The 25,196-nt window shown below is 38.0% G+C and overlaps 1 protein-coding gene across 1 annotated transcript; it reads left to right on the top strand.

The window, feature by feature from the left end:
* Positions 1-300: 300 nt before the first annotated feature.
* On the top strand, positions 301-21,970 carry LOC139720888 (cys-loop ligand-gated ion channel-like). The gene is made up of 11 exons (XM_071632218.1): positions 301-398; positions 3,566-3,729; positions 8,735-8,863; positions 9,423-9,629; positions 10,856-10,955; positions 11,936-12,093; positions 16,109-16,264; positions 18,050-18,223; positions 18,874-18,921; positions 19,209-19,259; positions 19,892-21,970. Exons 2-11 carry the CDS (start codon positions 3,595-3,597, stop codon positions 19,952-19,954), a joined length of 1,221 nt encoding a protein of 406 aa, XP_071488319.1. The 5' UTR covers positions 301-398; positions 3,566-3,594; the 3' UTR covers positions 19,955-21,970.
* Positions 21,971-25,196: the final 3,226 nt, after the last annotated feature.

Raw genomic sequence — 25,196 nt, 5'->3', positions numbered from 1 at the left:
TTCTTTTCTTTTTTTTTGTTCTTATTTTTGCTCCTCTGCTTGATTGTTGCAACAAACAGTATTCCAAAGAACAGTATACTTTTATTCTACTATCCGTTTCTCCTCCACGCAGTTTCGTACGTTTTCTCATTCTTGCGTATAAGAAGGAGAATCTCTTTCCACCTCCCTGAGTGCTAGCATGGAGGTAGCTCCTCTTTCTACCTCCATGGTACTAGTATATTTCTTTCTTGTTGCTGATTGATGTGAAAAGGTGCACCCAGGCGTCAAGTGTACTTTACACAGCTTGTTAGTCAATGATTGACTGTTCGGGATCTAGCGCAAGCGACTTTCACGCATAATAACAGTGTACGCAAGTCGTGTACTCCGTGCGTTGATTCATGTGTCGAGGGGAGACGAAGGTAACTATTGTTAACGGTTCTTCTCTGTCTTCTCATAATAACATGTAAGTATTTCGAGCCTTGTTGTAACTATGGGGCGATAAATTACATCGTATCCATATGCCAGTTTCCTACTTATTTTGATTTCTGCTTGTAGATACGAGCGATGGCCCACATCATACGATATCGCGATGTTTATCGCTTGGATACCACTCATATGCTACGTATATCCATCCATCCCAGTGTTATACCGAGTCTCTTCGAACGAAGGTTGTATACACAGGGCGTGCACAGGGCGTACACAGATTGAAATAACGCCTGGGCGCTGTCGCACGGTAAACTCGAGTATACTAAAGCTATTTGTAGTGGAGTGACAGCAGTATCGCAGGACGTGCCTGAAATATAATATGCGAAAGTGAAAGATATTTGTTCACTGCTTCTTGTCACATGCATGATTGTCCATAAATGCGTGTCATTTCGACTGTCACTTGTATAGAGACGACAATCATAAATATTTTGTCGAAGAATGTCTCTCTATAATTCAGGCTGATGATCTGGAAATCCGAATGCTGGAGCAATGAGAGTATAACATAATAGCCACACTGCATTCTTCATTGTCTGATTCATTTGATTTTGTAAAAATAGTCCTGTTTTGTAATGTTTAATGCTAGCAAAATCATTCCATTATTTTTGTGATTTTGCGGAATAATTTAGTCAACAGGGAAGTGAATACATCATATTGCAATTAGTGTGATAGACCTCAAACGGAGCAAACTGACCTCAAGCTCAACGTACGGTATATATATACTATATAGGCCTACTATCGGCACGAAGAAATATACGTTTAGTTGTAGGTTTTCGTGCTACGAAAGACAACAACACACTGTACATGTTATATGTACATTTAGACTCCTGACTATGCATTTTTAGTCTGTGTAAGGACAGCACAGAAAATTATAGTAGCAAAGTGTACCAAGCAATGCTTGTCAGCAGCGTGCTAAAGAAATGTAATACGCTTTATAGATACAGGCTTTGCCCACTGAAATTGAACAGTAGACTTGTGGAAAATTTTGACCTTTTACATCATCCCATCAAGCTTTTATGTGTCTAGCAGACTGCAGGTCTACTCTCTAAAAAAGATCGAGTGAAAATATTCACTCTTGAAGGAGTGAATAACAGAAAAGAGTGAATTTAGAGTGAAATTGGAGTGAATTTTGAGTGAAAATTTTCATTTTCACTCGTTTCGAGTGACGTCAGGGATCACTCCAAAATCTTCGAGCGATCCCTGAGGTCACTCCAAAATGAGTGAAAATGAACATTTTCACTCAAAATTCACTCCAATTTCACTCTAAATTCACTCTTTTCTGTTATTCACTCCTTCAAGAGTGAATATTTTCACTCGATCTTTTTTTTAGAGAGTATATAGATATTAATTATAATCATAATGATAAGGTCTACGGCAGTCATTTGCTTGGAAAAAAATTAAAGACTGTGAAAAAGAAATCAAAGGTCAGGACATAATGATTACATGTATAAAACATACAGGTGCGTTGTTCATCATAATGTCCTCGTGGATTGTGTAAAACTAGCTCCTATCATGCAGCATACAGCCGTACACACATTGTGTAGGTACTCTATCTGCAATTTTTTGCCTATTATGATAGACTTTTATAGGCTCTAACGATGATGCATTATGTACTGTAGAGATAGAGAAGAAATTCATGAAGATGCGTACATATACTGAGCATTTTGGAAAGTCGGGTAATTGGTATCGAAAACTTCCATATCACGAAAGCCGTAAGTAGATTTTGTAGCATTGATAGTCTAATCATGGTTGAATGCATTTCTGAGCCATCCTTCTGAATTGTGTTGATTTCACTGATCAATATGAAATACATGTACATGAACTGTATACATGCAAGAAACCAGCTCTCAATTTTTTATAAGCTGTGCTCAAGTTAAACAAAATACCCTATAGGATGTTCTCTCTGAATGTTGGTGGTGTGAGGCAGTTTAGTGTAGAAAATTATAAGCATACAGTAAATGTAAACTGTGTTGTTTGCCTTTGGTTTTACTTTCTGTTTGCACGTGCCAATATGCAGTGCTCAGCACACCCACACCTCCACACACGCAGAGAATGATAGGATTCGAGATAGATGCCCCCGCATTAATATTAATGTAGTGACTTTTTGATATACCCAGCGCTTGTTAGATAATGGATTCTACAGTCTGTGAATGAATTGACCAATATACGCCCGTCATGGAGAGTAAGGTTTTATTGAATTGTTGCTCATGGTCAAAGCAAAATAATACACGGATTAGATTGCGGAACACTAAAACTAAAACGAAATGAAATGAAATGAAATGAAATTCAGCTTTTATCAATCTGAATCTGACTCGTGAACCGCAAATAAAGTCTCATTTATAGTAGGTACATACTTGTAACTTGACATGCGAAAAATTCTGAACACGTCGAATGCTATATGTAATGACACACTTGAATTCCCGTCCGATTTTCTTTTCATTTCGGTTTTTTCCCTGTCTCTGGACCTTACGCTCGGTATGTTTCTGCTGTGAAGGAATTTTATAACCTATGTATTCAAGGCCTATGTACGTGACTCCCACCAATTACTGACTTGTGAGACACGACATGTATCTACGTTTGCAAAGCAATGTCACTTGTTCAGTTGAACGTAGATTTTATAATTTCTTGAAATCATCAAACATTTTCGGTGTATAGTCTGACAAGAAATTGCCTTTTCTTACTTGTATACTACATGTACTACGTACATGTATGTTATTGAGCTCGCGTAGGAGTAGTGTTGGATGGTCTGAAGGGGCCGGGGAGGACTTTGTTTACTTTCTCGTTGTATCGAGCTAATCATACAAAATAAAATGAGTGAGTCATCAAGAAGACTAAGTTATAGTGTATACGTCACACAATGAAGTATGAACAAGGTAGAATGCGCATGCCGTACACTTATTTGCTCGAACAAAATTTTAACTTTGATGTTGTTTTCGTAATAATAGCAATAATGATAACAAAAATTAGCGAAGTGAAACTACAACTTAGATCTATAAGCATTGCACGCAGACAGTGAGCGTATTGAGAAGGGGAAAACCCCAAGTCGAGTTGATTTGTGGTGATATAGTAATGTAAGTAAATATTTATTTGTGTCTTTGCATAGATCTTCGATAGAGACTATCTATAGGCAAGATGGCGCCGACGGTAACCATGGAGGAGGTGATGTCGTCCATGTTGAGGATGGAGAAGTGTTTGGAGAAGATCGAGGAAAACGGGAGGGATCAGCCAAATAAGGTGGTTCACAAAAAGCGAAGCGATGACCAGAAGGTGAGGCAATCAAATTCTGTAGAAGAATTTATATTCTAGAAGTTGAAGAAGTTCTTCTTCTTCTTCTTCCTCTTCTTCTTCTTCTTCTTCTTCTTCTTCTTCTTCTTCTTCTTCTTCTTCCTCTTCTTCTTCTTCTTCTTCTTCTTCTTCTTCTCGTTCTTACCAAGTTATTCTTGCAGTATATAAAGCCAATTGTCCTTTTCCGGCACTACTATCTTTAAGCGTACCACGTTTGCTACACAGCATTAGTCCCCAGAATCTCACAATCTTATGTCATCCGCATCACTACCACAAAAACAAGCTAGCAAAATAACAATCAAACAAACAAATGACAAATAAAAGGAGAGAGAGATAGAGAAGGGAAAACCATTTAACAAGAACCTTTACCTCGACGAAGGGCAAGTCGTCAATCTGTTGTAACAATGACCCTCACTTATAGTCTCCAAACGGGATGATGTAAACACGATGTAGTTATGTAACAAAAGCACCAAACAAGCGAAGAAAGAGAACGGGAAATATGAATAAAGTAGTTCGCCTTTTCAGATAACCCCCATCTAAGTTGACAGATTATGATAGCTTTCCTGCTTAGATGATTGTGCCGCACTTTGCTGAATCCGGTTGTTCGCCTACATTGTACAATGTACAATGTAAATAAAGGAAGCAAATGCGGTATTTGGAATAGTGTGACGTATACTTCTTAGTCAGTGTGATTGGGAGGGGGAAAGATATACACCTACACGAATCTAGTTCTTCGGGTTTGGCTGCATGCAGACACGTTTTCTGTTTTTGTTTTTTGTTTTTACTTTTTTTGTGAGGTTGGCTAGGATTGAGCTTAGATAATGAGACATGTAAATACATTCCTCCCTTTTTATGTAAGTGTAGATGATTATGTTTGTCTTTCTCATTTAAGTAGCAATGTTCGTTAATGACTAATTTCCTCTGCCTCGAGTGATATTGCTCGAGAATCCTGGATTATTACCAGGAAGTTGTGCAATTGTGATAAGCCTTTATTTATTTATTTATCTATTTATTTATTTATTTATTTATCTATCTATTTATTCATTTATTCATTTATTTATCTATCTATTTATTTTATTTATTTATTTATCTATTTATCTATTTATTTATCTATTTATTTATTTATTTATTAATTTTACTTCTTTTTTTGGGGGGGGGGAGAGTGGTCGGTCTCTTTCTTCTTAAGCCATTGAAACAGATAATGTTTGCAAAATTGGCAACTCGATGGGGATGAAAGTTAAACAAAGAATACGAGAAGGCGATCATGTGTATCTCTAATTGGAATGAAACAAAGGGAATGCACGTAGTCAATACTGGCAACGATAAATGACGTGGAGCTGTACAAGATCACATGAACGATATTATGACAGTCATTATCAGAGACTGCTGGTATTTATCGGAAGTGGAAATCATAAAATGAACATTAAGCTCTTTATTGAGACTGTACGTTAAATAGCCCTGGTTATTATCATATTATATAGTGTCGAATGTCATGGATAATTTCCCATATCATCAAACAAACTTGGGTAAATAGGAAAATAGAATAATGGACTCTCCACATGACGCGATTGTCAGAATCATGCAAGATTTATATGATGCAATCTTTGCGTTTAGTACTGGACGTGTGTGTATAATTATTATGTGCTATGTATCTAATTATGGTGAAGTTACAACAGGTTGCATATTGCAAAATGAGCTAAGCGCCATTTTTTTAAACATTTAAAAGTTAGTCCGTCATCAGATAGAGCAAAATTAAACCTTTCCAGTAATACCTCACTTGTGACATAAAAAGGAATATTCCAGAAGTTACATGTATGATCAAAGATATCCGGTATTTTCTAATTATTTTCTTTTTTTTAGCAGCCAATCACAAATATCTCAACTTAACAAGAATGAGGTTAACTCATCTTGCGATAAAACTCTTCAAGTTAAAGTTCTACCTCTGTGCGAAATGAAGGCAACTGAAAACAATTGGAGATTTTTTTTTTTTCTGATTGATTTTCCGATCATGATTTCATTCAATATAATTGTATTCATGAACTGTCACCAATTCTACGTCGGGTAATGTGATGGTATTATCTCCTTGAAAATTACCATCAAATTCCCCGCATAATGACGTCAGTCATACGTTAATAGACTTGTATCGTCCTCAGAGAAAGTTTCAGTGTATGATTGAAAGAGAAAGTGTTCTTAAAATGTTTATCTGGATTCAACAAACGCAAGAAGAAAAATTGGAGCAATCAAATCAGACAATTCGATTAAAAGTTGATTATTTTGAAAGTCACGTTGAGTCCATGTTCCACTCGCTCTGTGCAAATAGTGGCGGATCCAGAGGGGGGCGCAACCCCCTTTATTTTTCGTTAAAAACAAAAGAAATAAAAAGAAAAAAATGAAATGAAACCCGGAAGTGGCACCAGAAATATTAGTCACGCCCCCCCCCCCCCCCCTTTACAGAAATCCTGGATCCGCCTCCGGCAAAGGAGGGAACTCTATACCAATTCATGATGGCACACTATATTGAATGAGAAAATGAAAACATTACAGAATTCAACAATGAGTCAATTCAAAGGACATCATGAAGCATTTTTACCGAGCTCTAACAGAAAGCATAAAAAGATAATTGCTTGAATGAATCTCAGTAGCACGAAAATGGAATATAGAATAATATCTGTAATGATTAAAACGATAGCACTTTTGTGCACACACACACACACACAAACCATAATCTTCGGAAGTTAAATACACGATAATATTTTGCCCTGTTTGTCTGAGTGTATGTGGCTCCACGGTGAGTGTAAGATGATGGTGCGCATGTGAGGCTTGGGGATCTGTTTTTTTCCCCACGAGGGAAATGAGTGATTACCGGGTAAAATACAAGTGTTACATAACATTGACCATGAAATTAATAGGGAGCATCACAACTTGGCAGAGGACGCCGAGACGGTTTCTATTCTAAACTCATCCATCAGTTCGGGCACTGTTCAGCTATATATGTACACAATATTTATTGTAGGTTTGACACAAAATCACTACAATGTACTGCTCTTGGGTACTTGTATACATTCCATTGTCTGCCCTTTCTTTCGTGTACCCTTTATTTTTCTCTTTTTCAAGGCATACAATGTGTAATATTCAGAGACTTAATTTTGAAAACACACGTCAGTCTTATGGGGCCTACTGCACTTTACTCTGGTCCGGTAACAATACCAGAGACATTGTTTTGTGTTATTTGTTTGCAGGGCCTTTGGGAGAGGTTATCTGGATGGAGAGGACGCATTATCGCTTTGTTTTCGATTTCAAAGTTCATCTTTAATTTGATATGAGTTGGTTACGATCCTGACGATGAGATGACTACTCAAAAAGTGTTATTTGATACGGGTTGACTCCCAGATGTAACAAAACTATATCACAGAAAATCGCTCTGTTAATAATCATGATGTTGACGCATTACTTTATCCGGGTCATAATTGCGCTTGCACCATTAAATTTTTCTTCTTCTTTTTTTTTTCCAGAATCTGATTCCATTATACCACAATTCAGAATGGCTTTTCATTTTATGGCTGGTCATATTTGTACCATGAACCTACTCCATGCTTGTACCACAAATATGCAAACGAGACACACCGGCACCCACTTACATTAGGAGCTCATCATTCACACTCGACCCGCCCCACCCACACTCGCACAAGCACACACGCCCTCGTAGCTTTCAGGGCGAAAATGAAGAGGGGGGGGGGGGAATCTGTTACTTTGATACCCACAACGAAATGTTTTAAACACTGCATGTAATTTCTAAACCTTTTGCATCTCATTTTAAACACTCATCTTTCAAAATTAAGGTTAACTACATGCATATAGGCACATAACTTTCAACATGATTTCCCACTTGACTCTAGTTCATACAAACATTGATTGTACTTTAGGACATGTACATTTTACTGAAAGGTGGTTTTTTTTTCGTCCTTATGAAATTATCTTTAATCAACCTGATAATCCTCTTGAGGTTCCCTTTATATCTTTTTGTCATTCATTATTACCATTCTTAGGAATTGGATGAATCATGTTGTAGATATTCTTATTTTTGTCAACTATTGCCATTCATGTTGTTTTCAATATTATTTGATAATTGCATTGCAAGCGCGGCCACAGAGTTCTGTGTAAAGCACCCATTCATGGTAGGCTGTACAATGTACGTGTTTAAACAGTAGATGGCAGCAAAACAAACGAAAAAACAGTGCCGATACCCGAGCAAACCACGCGATCAAGACGTGTAGCCTGTTTCAGTTTTCTTTCTTTGGAGGTACTGTACAGCCCAGGATGCATTACTTGTGGCCAACCTCTGCTGTCTTATATGATGTAGATGACAGATCCAATTAGTGACTTCCCGTGGGAAAAAAAAAAACCGCCGAGCTGATTTAGACCTTTTCACATCAGCTCGATGTTTCGAAAATGCAATAAACTCACTGTTTGTAATTGAGCTTATGTTTGGAGCGCCATTTTGTGATCGCGAAAGAATCTTGGATTTTAATCGAACTGTGTGAATAGGCCTAATACTATAATGTACTGTCATTGAACTACTAACCAGCTGTACTGTATGTAATATCGTTATGCCATTCAAGTGCGATGGGATTAGCTCTGTCCTAGAAAAATACACCTTTTCACTGACACGTTCATATAAATCCTCGTTTGTTGCTGTTTTTTTTTAATATTATGTGTTTGTTAGAATCCATAAACACCAATAATTGTGCAAATGATTTCAAATACTAGTAGGTATCACGCTACAATGTAAATCATTTGTAATTGGTACCGTGATATTGCGAACGAAAACAGCAGTAGCAACAACAACAACAACAATAGTTGCTATCGCTTGATATGCCATTAATGAAATTCAGGAGAAATGATTAAAAGAAAATTACCATTGCAGTGCTCTGATTTGTGTCTTAGCTAAGGTGGTCATGAGATTTCTCCTCTCGCCCTGTCTTAAAAGGTGTACGCTCGTGTCCGTGTGAACATCATCACTCTCGGCGACATCGACACGTTGAGGGAGGAATTCAACTGCGAGCTCGCCCTCACCATCAAGTGGAAGGAACCAAGCATCAGAGGGCTCAAAGCTGACGTGAGTATTACAGCAGGATTCTTGGCGAGTCACATTACCGTTAGGCGTTCTTATCAGGGCAATTACCCCCGGCTAATACTGGCTTATGATAAGGTTAGAGTAAAGATTGTGATTACGGATAGGTTTTAGGGTTAGAGTTGGGATTAGGTTCAGGATAAGGATTAGGGTTAGGGTCAGGGGAAGGGTCTGGGGTAATTGCCCAGAAGGTAATGACCCTAGACAGGGGCGCTAATATGATAATTGAGCATAAGGTCTGGGCTCGTCATTTGGTTGCTATTTACCGTTCTCGTGGTGACGTTCACTGCGTCGTCCAGTGCTTGAGACAGAGAAACCAGATTGAAGACGTATAGATCAATTGAAAGAATGCATGCTGCCTGGCAGCGTCTTGTAATCGTAACTAGGGATAGCAATTCGATCATATTATGCATGTACTCGAAGATTGTTTCTTCCCCTATGCTTGTTTCTTGGCACGAAAAGGGTGAATTCTGTTTATCCGCCATCTTTGTATTCATTTGCATTGTTTTCATGAACAATATTTTGATGATTCATTTATCTGCAGGAGATAGACTGGAGCGAACACTGGGACCCCCGAATCTATTTCTTCAACGCCGTCAGCATTGACAAGTACGAGGTGAAGCACCGCGTGGGACTCAAGTCGCCGTACGATGACGAGACAGACCCGATTCCCGACGCTCAGCTGTCGATCAGGATGAAGGGCACCTTCAAGTCTGTCATGAAGCTGACCGACTTCCCTTTCGACTACCAGGTGGGTTGGAAGAGCTTATAAATCTATCGGTGACTTCAACTGGCAAACGGTGACTTTTATTGACAAACACACCCGAATCTTGAACGGGAGCAGCCTTCATTCCAAACTTCAAAATGAATAGATTTGAACGCCCTCCCGGAGATAGTACAAGTACGAGCAAAGTTGTAACACGGTATCACGCTTTCATAATGGATGTAGTGGTCTCAATACGGTATTAAAAGGGACGTTCTTAGAATTGTGTAGGTCTACTTGTTTTTGTTTGAAATTTTGCGTTAGGGTTGGTTGTGAATCCATTCGACGGGTCGGCCTACTTGTTTTTGTTTGAACCAACACATACACATTTAAAATGGAAAATGGTGGACAAAGACTATTTCGTTTGTCTTGACCAATCGTGACCTTGTACATGACTAAGATTATAATTCACCTATGCTCAGTCGAACTGTTACCAAGGAGGTTCTTTTTGCTTTCATGTGAATCCATGAGATCCTGTGATGTCGTCTACGCATGCGCATTTGGAATGAGCAGCCGATTGCAATTTGTGGCGCCCATTTTAACGAGCACTAGATCTGCGACGCAAAAGCAAAGATGCCGCAATTAGGAAAAAAGAAGGGAAACAATGTTCAACAAATGCGCCTGCAAACTGTTCCCATTATCCAACCATGGAGGAAGCGCGTCGTGAACATTCGTAGGGAGCTTTAGATTTGCGACGGAGGCGGGCATTTATGACGACGATTGCATTAAGCCGTTCTCCCAGTTTCGCCCTACGTTGTGTTGTAAGGTAGATTTAGATTACGTGAGGACGCAGCCTATACAAAATAAAATGACGCCCCCGTTATGATCATTCCAGTAGCTTTCTGCGTTTTGAATTTGAGCGGACGCAAAAAAAGCACCCACCCCCGTCCAAACTTGGACGACGCGAGGTAGATTGTAATAAGCAAATTTGCTCATGAGCAGTACATATTTGTTTGATTCGTATGGTTTTTGTTTGGTTTTTTTTTGTTTATTCTTTCCTCTGATCGTCCCCGTCGCGAAAATCTAAAGCTCCCTTGTGTCTCAGATCTAAAAGCTCGCTGTTCTTTGTAGTCAGGATGAGTTTCATCTTATGTGTATAAATCTGTAGTCAAGGAATAATGGTATCTCTCATACTTGAGAAGTTAATTATAGTGCAGATGGTATTCAAAGTGATAAGGCTTTTTTCTTTTCTTGATGCGATTTTTTTTTCTTAGAATCTGACGATCAAACTCATGTCGGATTGGCCAAAGAGAGTGATCGAGTTCAGCAAGGATATGACTCAGAAGGACAGCGTCAGAACAGATACTTTCACAGGTAAGGAAAAGGCCATAAATCCTATGCACATCACAGGATTATTGCCTTGAATGAGTCACTGCAGAAACGAGATTTTTTTTTTTATTTATTGTCTCTCGGTGGCTGAACAATCATACATCACGAGTCCCATTTTTCAGTTTGTTTATAGAGCTTGTTTCTACTATTCTTTTCTCCCGCTCCTCCTCCTTCGTGTATTTTACCCATTTTCCTCTCAAAGTGGTTCTTTCTTGCTTCTATCCAATCGTTCCCTCTTACACTCGTCCTGTTATTTCTGTTCATTCTCCCATTGCGTCTTTATCTATCTTCTGTGATTTCTCATGAATAAATCTTTGTTTTTATTGCCTTACATTTTCTTCACCTTATTGTCTTTATATTTGATTGCTGATTTTCTACTAATATTCTAAGCGAAAGGGTATTATGATATGTCTTTATATATTTTGATTTGCTGATTTTCTACTAATATATGAAGCGAAAGGGCATTATGATAGAATGTTGATCAAATAACCATGGTAGCATAGTGTACTTCATCCCACTCGTGGGTGCACGTCACGACACCGACATCCACGAGTCATACGTCTCACGAGTTATACAGCTCACGAGTCATACAGCCTATGAGTTATACAGCTCACGAGTCATACAGCTCATGAGTTCGACACTAAGCTATATAAAGGTCCACGAGACCGACACATTAAGCCCCGTGTTGTATCTGTCGAACTCGTGGGCTGTTTTACCTATGTGTGTCGAACTCATAGGCTCTTTTTAGTGTCGAACTCATGGGGTGTATGACTCGTGAGCTGTATGACTCCTGGACCTCTTTTCAATGTCGAACTCGTGGGCTGTATGACTCGTGGGTGTTGGTCTTGTGGGATGATCCCCCCCCCCCCCCCTTAACCCCCCCACTCGTTATACTTGAAAGGTTTGTGTAACTGTGTACCGTGGTAAGTCACCATTCATGTCTCGCCCGGATGTTGGTTGAACAGGCGGCCAAGAGTGGGAGCTGATGAAGCACGTTGATGCGGCCCCAGTGGAGGAAGAGAAGATGAGCTCAGGGGCGGTCAACACGTACCCCCTCTACAACATCACCGTGAACGTGAAGAGAAAACCCAGTTACTACATGTGGAATGTAGCCCTGATCATGGTAAGTTGGGCGCACCTCTAAGTTCCAATATCCACCGCTCTCAGAGTGCAGTCGCAGCGAAACTCATGTGAAGTCGACAATTCACACAAATTAATCAAGCCAATGATTCCGACAGATTCAAGATAATCGCACTGCACCAACATAGCAGAATGTACGACTAAACGTGAACAGTAATTTTTCAAACATTAGGTCGTCTCATAATGATTAAACAGTGATTATGAATAGGCTTGAAAGGATAGGGCAGGATTTGAGAGTTAAGAATGCATGTGGGCTGAAAGTGTAAAATGTGAAAAGTTAGAAAGATGCTCCAGTGAAATATTTTGAAGAATTTGAAAATATTCTTCAGTGTTTAGATGCTAAATCTGTCGATTATATTGTGATCGGAGATTTGAATTGTGATGTAACGAAGCCTGTGTTATCTAATCATACTAGGAAGCTGTTAAACATTGCCTCAGATTATGGTCTGAAACAATTTGTGACAAAGCCCACTAGAATTACACCACTCTCTGCTACAACCATTGACTTACTGTTCTCATCTAACCATGAACATATGCAGTATTGTGACGTAGCACCAATCACACTCAGTGATCATTATATGGTGGTATCAGCCATTGGTAGAGTGAAAACAGCCACATCAAATCATAAATATGTTAACTCTCGCAATTTAGCAAATCTGGATTTTCACACATTTTGTAATGAGCTACGCAGTGAATGTTGGGATGAAGTGTTTTGTGAAGTAGACACCAATACCGCCTACGAGATGATGGTTTCTAAATATGTGACTGTATTAGATAAATTTGCTCCAATGAAACGCAGAAGGGTTAAGCAGAAATCAGCCCCATGGATGAATGATGACATTAAGTCGCTTATGTTTGAAAGAGATAAAAGTAAAAAGATAGCATTGAAGACCAAACAAATATCTGATTGGAATAGATATAAGCAATTGAGAAATCGTGTAACTTCTTTGATTCGTAAATGTAAAAGAAAATATATAAATGAAAGTATTTTGAAAAATAAGGGTGACTCGTCCGTTCTCTGGAAGCTTCTTCATACACTGTTACCTAGGAGAAAGGGACATGTATTGCACCATGTCAAATCCGAAGGAAAGGATGTTCATAACTACAAAGATATTGCCAATGTTATGAATAATTTGTTTGTGGATGCGCCAAAACGTCTTAAGTCTAGTTTGCCGAAAGAAGATTATCGCAGTTCCGCTCAGTACATCAAACAAGTAACGTGCGAATTTTCATTTGATCCTGTCACCGAATGTGAAATCATGAAATCTTTTGATACAATTCCGAGAAATAAGGCAGCCGGTTTAGATAATTTACCAACAAGTGTGTTGAAAGATACTCTGCCTGTGATCGTGAAACCATTATGTCATGTATTAAACTTGTTTCTGGCTCAGGGTAGAATACCAGAAGCATGGAAACTAGCTCGAGTTTCGCCAATTTTCAAAGAGGGCGACATGACCTACCCACAAAGTTATCGACCCATCTCGGTCCTTCCAGTCCTTTCGAAAGTCCTCGAGAAGGTTGTTTTTAAGCAATTATACAAGTATTTTCATGAAAATAATCTTTTAACAAATAATCAATTTGGATTTCGCCCTAAGTATTCAACTTTGCTTGCTCCTGTAACAATTACAGAAACTATCCGGAAGGCTTTAGATGAAGGGCGTGCAGTTGCACTCATCACACTTGACTTGAAAAAAGCCTTCGATTTAATACCTCATGATGTGATAATTGAGAAGCTGCGAAAATACGGTGTAGAATCCGACAGTTTAGCCTGGTTCAAAGATTATCTGGCGCTTAGGAAGCAAGTCACAGTTGTTAACGGAAATATGTCTGAACAACGTCTCGTTACGTGTGGCTTTCCCCAGGGGAGTATCCTCGGACCGCTTCTGTTCGTGATAACTATCAATGACATTGTTGAAGTTGTACAACATTGTACTGTCTCTTTGTACGCTGATGACACTTGCCTTTACTACGCATCAAACAATCCCAATGACTTAGAAAAGTGTGTAAATCATGATTTAAGGGCGATAACGAACTGGCTGAGGTACGATGGACTGCTGCTAAACGAGAAAAAGTGTGAATACATGATTGTCACACCTATGCGGGAAAAAACACCTCTTTGATAACGTTAAGGTTACGGTTAATGATTTTTGCGTACAACAAAAATGCTCCTGTAAGTATTTAGGTGTGACCTTAAACGACACCCTGACGTGGAACAATCACATTGCCAATGTAAAGGCCAAACTCTCTTCTGCGTTGTACTGCTTCAAGAGAATAAGGCCATATATTCCGCAAGACACCGCCCTTATTTTATACAAAGGGTTAATTCAGCCCCATTTGGATTATTGTTCAATTGTGTGGAGGAACGCCAGTAAAAGTCTAGTAAATCAAATAAGTGTTTTGCTGAAGAGGGCTCTCCGCACCATTCTATTAGTAGATAATCGTTTCAGTAGTCGAGCCTTATATAAATTATCTGGCGTAGAAGCAATTATGAATCGCTGGGAAAAACACGCGGCAATATTTATTTTTAAACTATTACACAAGTTATTGCCATTATTTATCTGTAAAAAAGTAGTTATCAAAATAGATAAATATAATTTACGTAACTCACGTAATATTATTATACTTCCAAAACCCAGAACAAATTTCATGAAATTGGGATGCATTTATTCCAGTGTTATAATATTCAATAGTCTCCCCGAAAATGTTAGAATACTCGGTAATTTGAAGGCTTTTGAAAGAATGTTAGAGTATGTGTTATAGTGTGGATTTCATAACTATGTTTGAGCTAACTTGCCTGAATTTACGTGAACTTGTTTGTGTCACCCTCTTTTGTAGCGTTTGTGTTAAGTGGTTACCTTTATATTCCTCTTCTTTTTTTTGTTCTTGGTATCTAGTTTCTGCTATATTGTAATGTATTTCATTATGTTATGCTTGTTGTTTTTTATGTGTTTTTGTGTAATTGTTAATTTACTTTGATTGATTTGTTAATTGTTGTGTTGTTTTTGTTGTTGCTGTAACACTGTACTCACGGCCTCTCTGAAAAACAGCCTCATCTGGCTGATCGAGGGCATTTTATCCCGTGATGAAATAAAATAAAACAAAACAAACAAACAAACAAACAAATGTAATCATGATAGTATTGACGTCGAAAGTGAAGGAATAAGAGCATTATTTTTGTTTTAAAGATAAAGCAAAACCGAAGAAAACGTACACAACGTCATAATATCAAGATACTAATAATTTGAATCATCATCAAGAACACAAGCTCATTTTCCTAAGGATTATTAGGGAGGTCTTACGACGTAGGTACTTGAATGATATCCTACATTATGCATAGGTTGAATATTGCCTGGTTTTGCTTTTGCATGTTCGTTGCTATATTTCATCATATACCCCTTGATTCGCCCTCTTTGGCTAAATGATATTAAATAATAATTGACGTTCAAGTTTTGTGCGTAAAGTATGTGCTAGGTTTCCTCAGTTAAAAAAAAAAATGTATAAGGGAGCCTTATAAGGTATTATATACATCGTTTAGAAACATTCAAGTGAAAGTGCTTATCGATAACGGTCTCATCCAATTGTGTGCCTTGAGATACGTTCGGATGCGTGTTCGTATATTGTTAAATTCGATTATATTGATTTCTCTTGATTGCTCTTTTTAGTAGTTTGATGAGCCGATCGTTGCGTTTGTTGTTGTGACCTCATTATTTTGCACAAGTGGAAAATACAACAAACTTGAAACTGAATATCATATTTATTTTCATGATAAGTGAAACCATGGAGCTTTGTATAGTAGCTCTAAACTGAACTGAAAGAGTAATAGTAAGAAAGGAGGATACAGCAAAAAGAACATTTAAGAGCGCATATTCATAAGGCAGCAAGTCGCAGAGAGATGGGAGTTGGACAGGAAGGCCGAGTATGTGTCTGTTTTCTTTTGTGTGTAAGCATCTTCCAAACTTCTGATGATCTCCCTCTGCTCGTATGATCCATATCCCCAGTTTCTCATCACGCCACTCGCCTTCACATCCTTCGCCGTGGACCGGGAAGCGCCCGAGGACCGGCTGAGCGTCACTCTCACCCTGCTTCTCACAGCTGTGGCTTTCAAATTCGTTGTCTCCCAGAGTCTGCCCAACACATCATACCAGACGCTCCTCGTAAGTCTTATATTTTTGTGTTTGATGTCCTTACCTTTGTCATCACAATTTCGTATGTAGTTCTGAAGAACTCACTAATGTGTATACCTTTCTTCATCGTCTATCAACTTTGTTTCTCGAGAATTTTCTTTCTACTTTTCATCTTCCTCTTCCAAATGTTGTTGTTGTTCATACCTCTTTTTACTGCACCATGACATATATTGCAATTGGAATGATAATGATAACAGTAGCAGCAGTAGCAGCAGCAGTAGGAATAGAAGAAGCACTGTGGTTCTGATAGCAATTACGGCAGCGGTACAATGTAATATAACTCATCCATAATCTGATTAGGGTGCGTTTATAAGATTTTTCTTCTGGCCAGAAACAGTGTTTTGAAACACTGTTTCTGGCCAAACAGTGATTCTAGCTCGAAAAAAATTCTTATAAACGCTAACCGTGATTTGAAACAGTGTTTTGAAACACTGTTTGTAAACGCACAAAATAGTGCGTTTACAAACAGTGTTTCTGTAGAATCAGTGTTTCAAAAATCTTATAAACGCAACCGCGATCGCAAACACTGTTTATGTGACGTCACAATGCCTTGCGCGCACCCTGTTTGACCTTTTGCTGAGGAAAAACTGCGCAGAGTGAGTTGCGCAATGGCACAGTCTGAGCGAGAGCCCCAACACGCTCGGAGAAAAAATCTTATAAACGCTCTCCTGACGAAAGTGTGATTTGAAACACTGTTTCAAAACAGTGTTTCAAAACAGTGATTCTAGGCACGCAAAATCTTATAAACGCACCCGTCTCAAAATGAGCTCATAGAATGGCTGCGCCCTGTGCCACAAATTGTCTGCTGCCCTCAATGAAAATGTGACAAAAGGGGGTGAGTGTGATTGTCGTTATCATGGCTACATTGTCATCGTCTTTAGTAATATCACTCTTCTTATCGCCATATTACTTGATGGGGGTGCTGTGGCAAAGTAGATAAGACTCCCGACTCCTAATCGGAGGACCCGAGTTCGATTCCCACCCAGTGCTTACGTCCTTGGACAAGATGTTTTTACCAACCACGTCCCTCTCGACCCAGGTGTATAACTGGATACCTGGAATCGGCAGGGTGAAAATAATGGTGACACGACTATTGCTCCTGCGACAGTTGCTCCGGGCTTATTTTTTTCAAATACTTAGGGTTAGAGTTAGGCTTTCAGATAGGGATTTAGGTTTGTGTACGGATTAAGATTAGGATTAGGATTAGAGTTAAGTTTCTGGGTAGAATTGAAGAGTTTGTTTGCAAAAACCGATAAGTCCATATTTGCCAAATGGAGATATTTGCGATTAAAGGTCAAGAAAAATAAAGAGAATAATGAGAAAGTTTTTGCTTCTTTTGACCATAACTTAAAAAATATACCTTTATATGTAATGACCAATATATCATTCAAAAGGTATTATTTTGTACATTATGACAGAGATCGTACTTCAAAATCTTCAAAAATGGACTTATCGGTTTTTGCAAACAAACCCTTCAATTTATGTTTGGCCTAGGGTGCAGATATTTCGTGAGAGCAAATGCCACAGGAGTAAAGTGTGTCATGGAAACCAATAATGGTAGACCCTCTGGTAGAGCAGTGTTAACACTGAAGAGCCTGCCCTGGATAAAGAACACCTTACTATAACAGAAGACAACTGCAGGAACTGATGTAACTTCATGGTGTGATGTCAATGATAAAACAGACATTGAATGTAACGTGTCTATTACACAGACTACGTGATTATTTTCCCCTTTCTCCCTCACCCAAATCCTAGGACTACTACGTGCTGTGGTGCATGGTCTTCCTCTGTCTGGTCGTCGTCCAGAACGCTGCGGTATCAGCATTCGCTGGCCCCAGCGCTTTGATATTCGACAACGTCTGTATGATCGTGCTCGGTGTGGTCACCGTGCTTGTCAACATCGTCTTCATCGCCCTGTCCTGTGTCAAAGTAAGTCCTCACACTGATAGCATCATTGAATAATATTGTAAAGGCAATGAACAATACACATTTTTCCCCTCTCTCACTCTTCCCCATTTGTCGCTAGCGTATGATCTATATAGGAAGGATATGTTGCGACACGGCTTCTCCAGTTTATCGACCTGAATTGGATGCAAGCATTTAGTTATCTCATTAAGAATGTTTATCCTGAAACCACATGAAACAGGGTATAATGTCGGTTACAGCAAGCTACGTGCATGTTTCCTATATAGACTCATGCCTATTCTCCTGTCGATGAGCGGATAGTATTTCAAACCGGAAAAAAAAAAAACCCATCCTCCAACACCGTGAAAAGGCGTTAGGAGTATGTAGGTTTCCCAATATTCAAACTTGGGCAGATAAAAGAAGGTAAGTGGTTTTTTTTTCTTGACGCAGTTGCAATTAAGTCATTAATTAGATATTCTTCCGAGTAGAGAACAAGAGTTACACGATTTTGATCTTGGGGATGGAATACCGTACTACAGAGACTGGAGTAAATATATTCTGTATATATACTGCTTGTTTATGCAATCCATAATAACTTTCACGACTTTTGTTTCAACATTATGTAAATGACCATTATTTTTGTCTGTATTTCTCACGCTGTCATCTGCTTCCAGTCAATGACAGTGGGACACCAAATGCAGGAGGCAACAAACAAATACAATGTAAGTAATTTCAGAATTGTTTCGAGTTCCAAAATATTTGGATGTACATGTATTGATTAAAAAAATGAATTTAGAGATTTCGTCGTATACGTGTTTTGCGTGGTCGTGGAAAGGCATTGTATGAATTTTATAAAATAGAGTGTTAAAGAAAGTTCACCTTGCAACATCAATTGAATTTTGTTATTATTATTACTATCACCGTTATTATTATTGTTATTGTTATTGTTATTATCATTATTATTATTATTATTATTATTATTATTATTATTGTTATCATTTTTGCCCAGGACCTGTGCAACGAGATATCATCAAGGAAGGGCAAAGGTGATCGATACAAGGTAAGATATTCATAAACATCATGTTTATATGGCTGTATGATTATGAAACGCTGAGTTTTACAAACAGTTTGATACACATGTAATGACTATTTGAATCAACTAATTGTAATCAGTACGCTTTACATATATCGGTCTACATGCACGTAGCATTATTTTGGCTTGTGAGCTCTATTTTACTGAAAAAAAAAAAGTTTCCAAAACGTCAAACATTATATTCCCTATGATATTTATACCCACCCGAGTATTTACTTCTGTCAAACCATGTGCATGGTATCTAAACTGTCTTCTCCACATTTTGTTATTTATAAAAGCAAGCAAAGAACAACTCAAGATGGTTACATGTCACAAAAAATATATATATTCTGTATAAGCCGGAATCTAATCCATTAATTATTGAGTTTTTGCAGTTGGCTATTATATCTTGTATTTTATACTACATATCACGTTGAATGACTTTTATTTGTTTTTATTTGTACCTGGGTATTTAAGTGAATAAGATGTTTTTTTTTTTCTTGTACGAAAAGAAAAAGAAGATAAAATTCGTCTTTTGTGTCCTTCCTGTGATAGCATTATTTTCGATGTACAGCTTGGATATCGAGTCGTTGATCAACTTCATTTTTTTTTAACCACAGCAATCACCAACAGAGGGCGCTCGAGTGCAAGAAGAACGCCTGCCGCTGCAGGGACAGCCATAATCCTATGGGATGAAACGCCAAATTGAGTCTCAAAATAGCCTACAATACAGTAGTAGTTGGATGAACAGGTTGACGAGTACTATAACCCTTTGCATGGATGTAGAACGAAGTTAAGCTATTTATTCGCCTGCACGACAAGTCGTTTGTGCTATCTACTTGCCGTTAATAAGGTAGTTGTTCTTTCAAACCGCCCAACTGCATTTTAAACTCTCTCTGAAGAAATTGCCTTAACTATACTGAACTCATTGAATCCACAAATGTTGTTACTTTGCGTTTATACATAACGAAAAAGAAAGAAAGAAGAAAAAAAAAGACGGTTTCCAAACGTCCTAGGAAATGTTGAATGAGGGGATCACTTGGTGAAAAGGCCTCTCTTTCCAACCGAACTAATGTCGAACAGATACTAGGAATTAAGACTGTAGGATGCCCGGTCACTTGCTGAGGTGTCCACTTGTCTATCCCAATTCAGTCATCATAGCTACGGGGAAAACTGATGAGTGAAAATGAAAATAATTTGATTACAAAAATAGTTCCATAGATTTCTGCAGCTTCCAAAGGATATTTGAAGTCAAGTAGGCCTGTAAAACGTGGCTTGAGTACAATGTATTCTTTTTTTTTAATCTCACCAGAATGCGATTTCTGATCATATTCAGTGACTACTAAGTCTATTTTTTCATCACTTAACAGCGCACATTTTGCTGTTTTTATATAATTTTAAAATCATGTACAGAATTTGGACTACTTTTTCAAGCATTGTCATACGTAACAACATTTTGTGCCTTCACATGAAGCGTTCTTTCAAACGTTTATGTAAAATGTGCATGTACACGTCCAGTGAGATATAGGCTTTCCTCAGTAGCTACGTCTTTTTAATCTTTCAGATATGCGCATTATGCTGAAGGAAAATTTCACATGCTTTGTTGTCTACTTTTTAATGTACATATATTCCCGTTGATAACGCGGACAATAGGGAGCTTCTAGATTGGGGACGCGGACGGTTGTTAAAGACGACGGTCGAGTTGACCGTTCTCCTCTTTCCCTGCGTTGTAATAACAAGGAGCTTTAGATTTCGCTAAGACGCAGCCTAGAGAAAGAAAAATGGCGCCCCCATGTGTCGTTCGTCATCATTGCATCAAGTCCTATAGGTCTCTGTGTTTTGAATTTTAGTGGACTCTAGGAACGTCGTGAAAAATCTGACAACACGAGATCGATTTGATAAGCACATGCCTAAAACCGTTTTTATTCCTTCTTCACATCCACTTCTCCAAGAAAAAGAAGAAGAAGAAAAATAAATAAGAAGACGCTTTGGCAACTCCGCGTGTATGACGAACAAACAAAGAATATTCTTTCTTCCCTTTTTTCAGATATTTCATTTTCGTGTAGTAAAAGCCATTGGGTTTAGAATCGAGATTCGCTAAAGACTCAAAGCTGTGTGGGAACTTTATCAGTGTGGGTATTACCACAGTGCACTTATTGATGTTTTATAGTAGGACCTGCAAAGTAAAGGTTTCTGTATTACTGGTAAGCTGAGGCTGAAGCGATGGAATGCTATACATGTACTGTAGTAGACTACCTGAAACTCGCTGGGCGATGAAGCCAAGGAGGTCATATAGTATTTTCTTCCTTATCATCTGCAAGGTTATACCATACTTTTAGTATTTCTTGTAATTTTACTGTTGATGCATGTAACTTTCAATATGAATTAATTACTTACAAGGGCCAAATATTAAGTCATGTATACTATCTTCCTTTCACCGTTTATGATATTGTAGGCAAAATGTCAAATACGACATTTCATTTGTCTATGCGTGTCAATGATTTATATCCTATCCTTTCCACTCATTCATTTATTCGCAAACAACCTCTAGGTCCATTTATATTTATAAATCAGATATAATTACCTCAAGGAAATCAACATTTCTGGGGTTTGTTTTTCCGTTTGTTTGCCTGTGTTCAAAATTACTAAAGAAGTCTTGAATGGGTTTGAAGGATTTTTGTCTATATATATATATATATATATATATATATATATATGTAGAAAAAAAGTGTTTAAGACACAAGGAACAGATGACTAAATTTTGGCCATGATCCGGATCACTGTCTAGATCCAGATTTTCTTTTTTTCTTAGGTGGAAATCACAAGTGGGTGAAAATGAGCTGCATGGCGGATGTCAACGCTGTCTATTGTGCTTTTGTGCTTAGAAGTATACGGGAAATGTGAACGCTCCTCTTGTTTTTTTTTTTTTCTAAAATAAGCCAATGTAAAAATGTAAAGGACACCTTGTAGAAGCATTTGCTTTTTGTATTCTTGTAACATACTTTACACTGTATATTTGTGACCGTGCATGACAAATCCAACAAAAAGTCGCACAACCTGATTTTCCGTGAGGACTCAGAATAGGGGAACAGAGAAAACTTAATCAATTTTAATAATTTTTCTTATGTGCTGAAAAAGCCATTCTTCTTTTTGATAATTAAATTTCTAAGGTAAAGGATCATAAAACGAATGGAAAATGGCTGTGGTTGTTTTTTTTTTCTGGGATAATTTGTGTCCGTCTGACTTCTCTCAGATATGCGGAATTCGTAAAAATCTTCAAACAATTTTTTTTAAAACCCTAATAAGTTTTGAAAGGATGACGCTATAGAATTTGAAGTTAGGACGGGTAGGTACATCGTTATGAATAGAATACACTTAATGACGTACAAACTTTCACTTAACTTTATTAACCCTTCATAGTGGTTCCCATTGAGCTTGTATCCTTTTCTTCCTCTATTCATTGTAAAGAGCACACCCCTGGGTGAAATTAAGGACTTGACTATTTAGTGACCTAATAACTTCAAAGCCTCTTTTCTCATTACATTTTTCCAGAGTATATACATGTTTTTGTTTTTGTTTTTCTTAATTCTTCAGATGGGTTTCGAATGTCCCTGCATGTACATTGAATTAGATGTCATTTAAGAGCTGCATAGAGTGTGCTCCTAATAGAAAATGCGCTAAATTATAAATCCATGTCTGGCAGGCATGTGATGGGTTTGTGATGCATGCATGGTCACGTAATTGAATGATATTGGTACTATTCGCTGTGGAATTTAAATTGTCATAGTGTTCAATTTGTTTCTTAAAGTTCATTAATGATTTTCTTTGGTATTATGATTGGTTATAATAAGGAGTATAGTTCCGTCTGCTCTTGTTTTTATAATGCACGGTTGTACGTTGTACACTGTATTTACATATTGACGCCAAGTTATTGCGCTGATAGATTAGCCAGTAAGTGCATACTCAAACTAGTCACGCACGGAGACTTCTCACATTTGCTAATTAGGAGCCGTGAAGCTATTCATAGTAATTGTATTTTGCATAGGATATGAATCTATATAGCTTGATTAAAATGTAGAGCTATGAACTTGCAAACGTTAAACTTTTTGAGTGATGTATATCCACAGCCTGTAGAGTTATGTGCATTTTGTCTTCATTATCTGCAACAACAGAGACAAACACTACCTAAATGCTTTATGTCTTTGTAGTATGTACGTGGATGAAGGACAACTTGCCTGTCATTTGCAATAAAAAACATATCGTCGCAGGGATCATTGATTTGAATAGATTACGCAGTGCCCGCTGCTTTCTTTGATCAAAAGCATCACTGCCTATCGGGCGGGATTTCGGTCATCTATGGAGTGCATATGGCTCCTGTCAGGAGGTCCTGGTTTCGAATACCCACCGAAGTATTTATGCCCATAATTTTCACATGGCTAGTACACAAACACTAAACAATCGGTGTTTCTCCGTGACGGACAATATATCGCAACAGCAACAACGCAGCGGTAGAAAATACGCAGTTAATAGGCAATGGGAAAATGTCAGTACCAGATTTGTGTTTTTAGTGGAGCAGAGATTCCTCAAGTCCTTTTGATTTTCGAGACGGTCGCTGAACAATTCATGTCTTCATGTCTTGGCAAGAGAGTGTGGAAGTCTCCGGCTTAATTTGGAAATTGTTTCATCTACTGAGAAGCGTGTATAGCACCCCTGTTCCTCTCCCACATGCGCCTCACGTTCTTTGCAACCTTAATCAATTTGCTCTGTAGATGTTGGCAGCCGCAGTGTAGATGTTTCTTATAGTGAACACTTAATATGAGTCTTAAAATTGTTGCTTGGGGTAGACTGTACTAATGGTGCATACTCTTGGCGGATTGTTGACGATTATACGATAATTTTTTTCCAAGGAGTTCCATATTTGATTATTCAACCATTTATATTTTACCATGCAATTTGTAGTTTACACTGATTAGCATGCGATTGTTGCAAATCAAACTTGTATGCCTGTTTTGTGTTGAAAAAAAATACATATATTGAATATAATGTAGCTTGATAGTTACTAAATCTGTATGGTATCATTGGCAAGAGTATTATTGTAGACGTATCTCCGTGATTATGCAATATAACGAATGGACGAAGTACATTACACGAAAGTGTATTATTTTTACTACACTTTGAGAAAGCTACATATGTATAAATCGTGGTGCATTTAGTCTCTGCGGAGGGCTGAAGTGTGTCTGTTTTACTTTAGAATAAACAAATATATACCACCTTTTCTTCCTAGTCACTACATTTGTGAACATACATGGTCATTGAACATGTTGTTGTTGTTGTGTTTGTGTGTTTGTTTTTCGCTTTATCATCGCTGTCATCTGATGAATCAGGGTTGTCTGTGCGCATGATAATCGGTTGCTATTTACCTTGTTAAATGGATAAATAACGGTTTTTTGTATTTGTGAGCATAAATGTGTCCTCTGAATATTACTGGAGTAGTCAGCACAATGCAGCCTGTTAACTAGTCCGGCTTCCAGACCCTCTGCTCGTGATACGTTGTTGTACAGGATATTGACGCCCCAACGTCGAAAACTGGTTCAAGTTTAGGTGGTTTTGCGCCTTTGAAATAAGGCTGCGAAGTCCAATTGACAAAGTGTCTGGAAATCAGACTACCAGTTAAACCTAGCTAGACCGGGCTATTCGGTAGATGATAAGCATTTTCAAACATAGTGGATAGAACGATGCACAATCTATTAAAGCTGTTTAATGGTTTGATAGGATAACCTTCACAAAGCTAATATATAGTATATATATATATATATATATATATATATATATATATATATATATTATATATATTGTAACACAACCGGGACCGTTGTGATCGAGGTCGGGACTCTCCTGTCTTGGCATACTTGAAGAACTCAACTC

The sequence above is a fragment of the Diadema antillarum genome, unplaced genomic scaffold, assembly GCF_040938485.1.
Source record: "Diadema antillarum isolate AM-2024a unplaced genomic scaffold, OU_Dant_1.0 scf00000134, whole genome shotgun sequence".
Taxonomy (NCBI): Eukaryota; Metazoa; Echinodermata; class Echinoidea; order Diadematoida; family Diadematidae; genus Diadema; species Diadema antillarum.
The sequence above is the reverse complement of the archived record's forward strand: the minus strand, read 5'-3'. Positions and strand labels throughout refer to the sequence as shown.

Excerpts from the sequence above, each read along its gene's own strand:
- LOC139720888 (XM_071632218.1), top strand. The coding sequence starts at position 3,595 with ATGGCGCCGACGGTAACCATGGAGGAGGTGATGTCGTCCATGTTGAGG. Across the intron at positions 10,956-11,935 it reads CAGAACAGATACTTTCACAG|GCGGCCAAGAGTGGGAGCTG; the intron begins GTAAGGAAAAGG and ends TTGGTTGAACAG. Across the intron at positions 16,265-18,049 it reads CATCATACCAGACGCTCCTC|GACTACTACGTGCTGTGGTG; the intron begins GTAAGTCTTATA and ends CCCAAATCCTAG.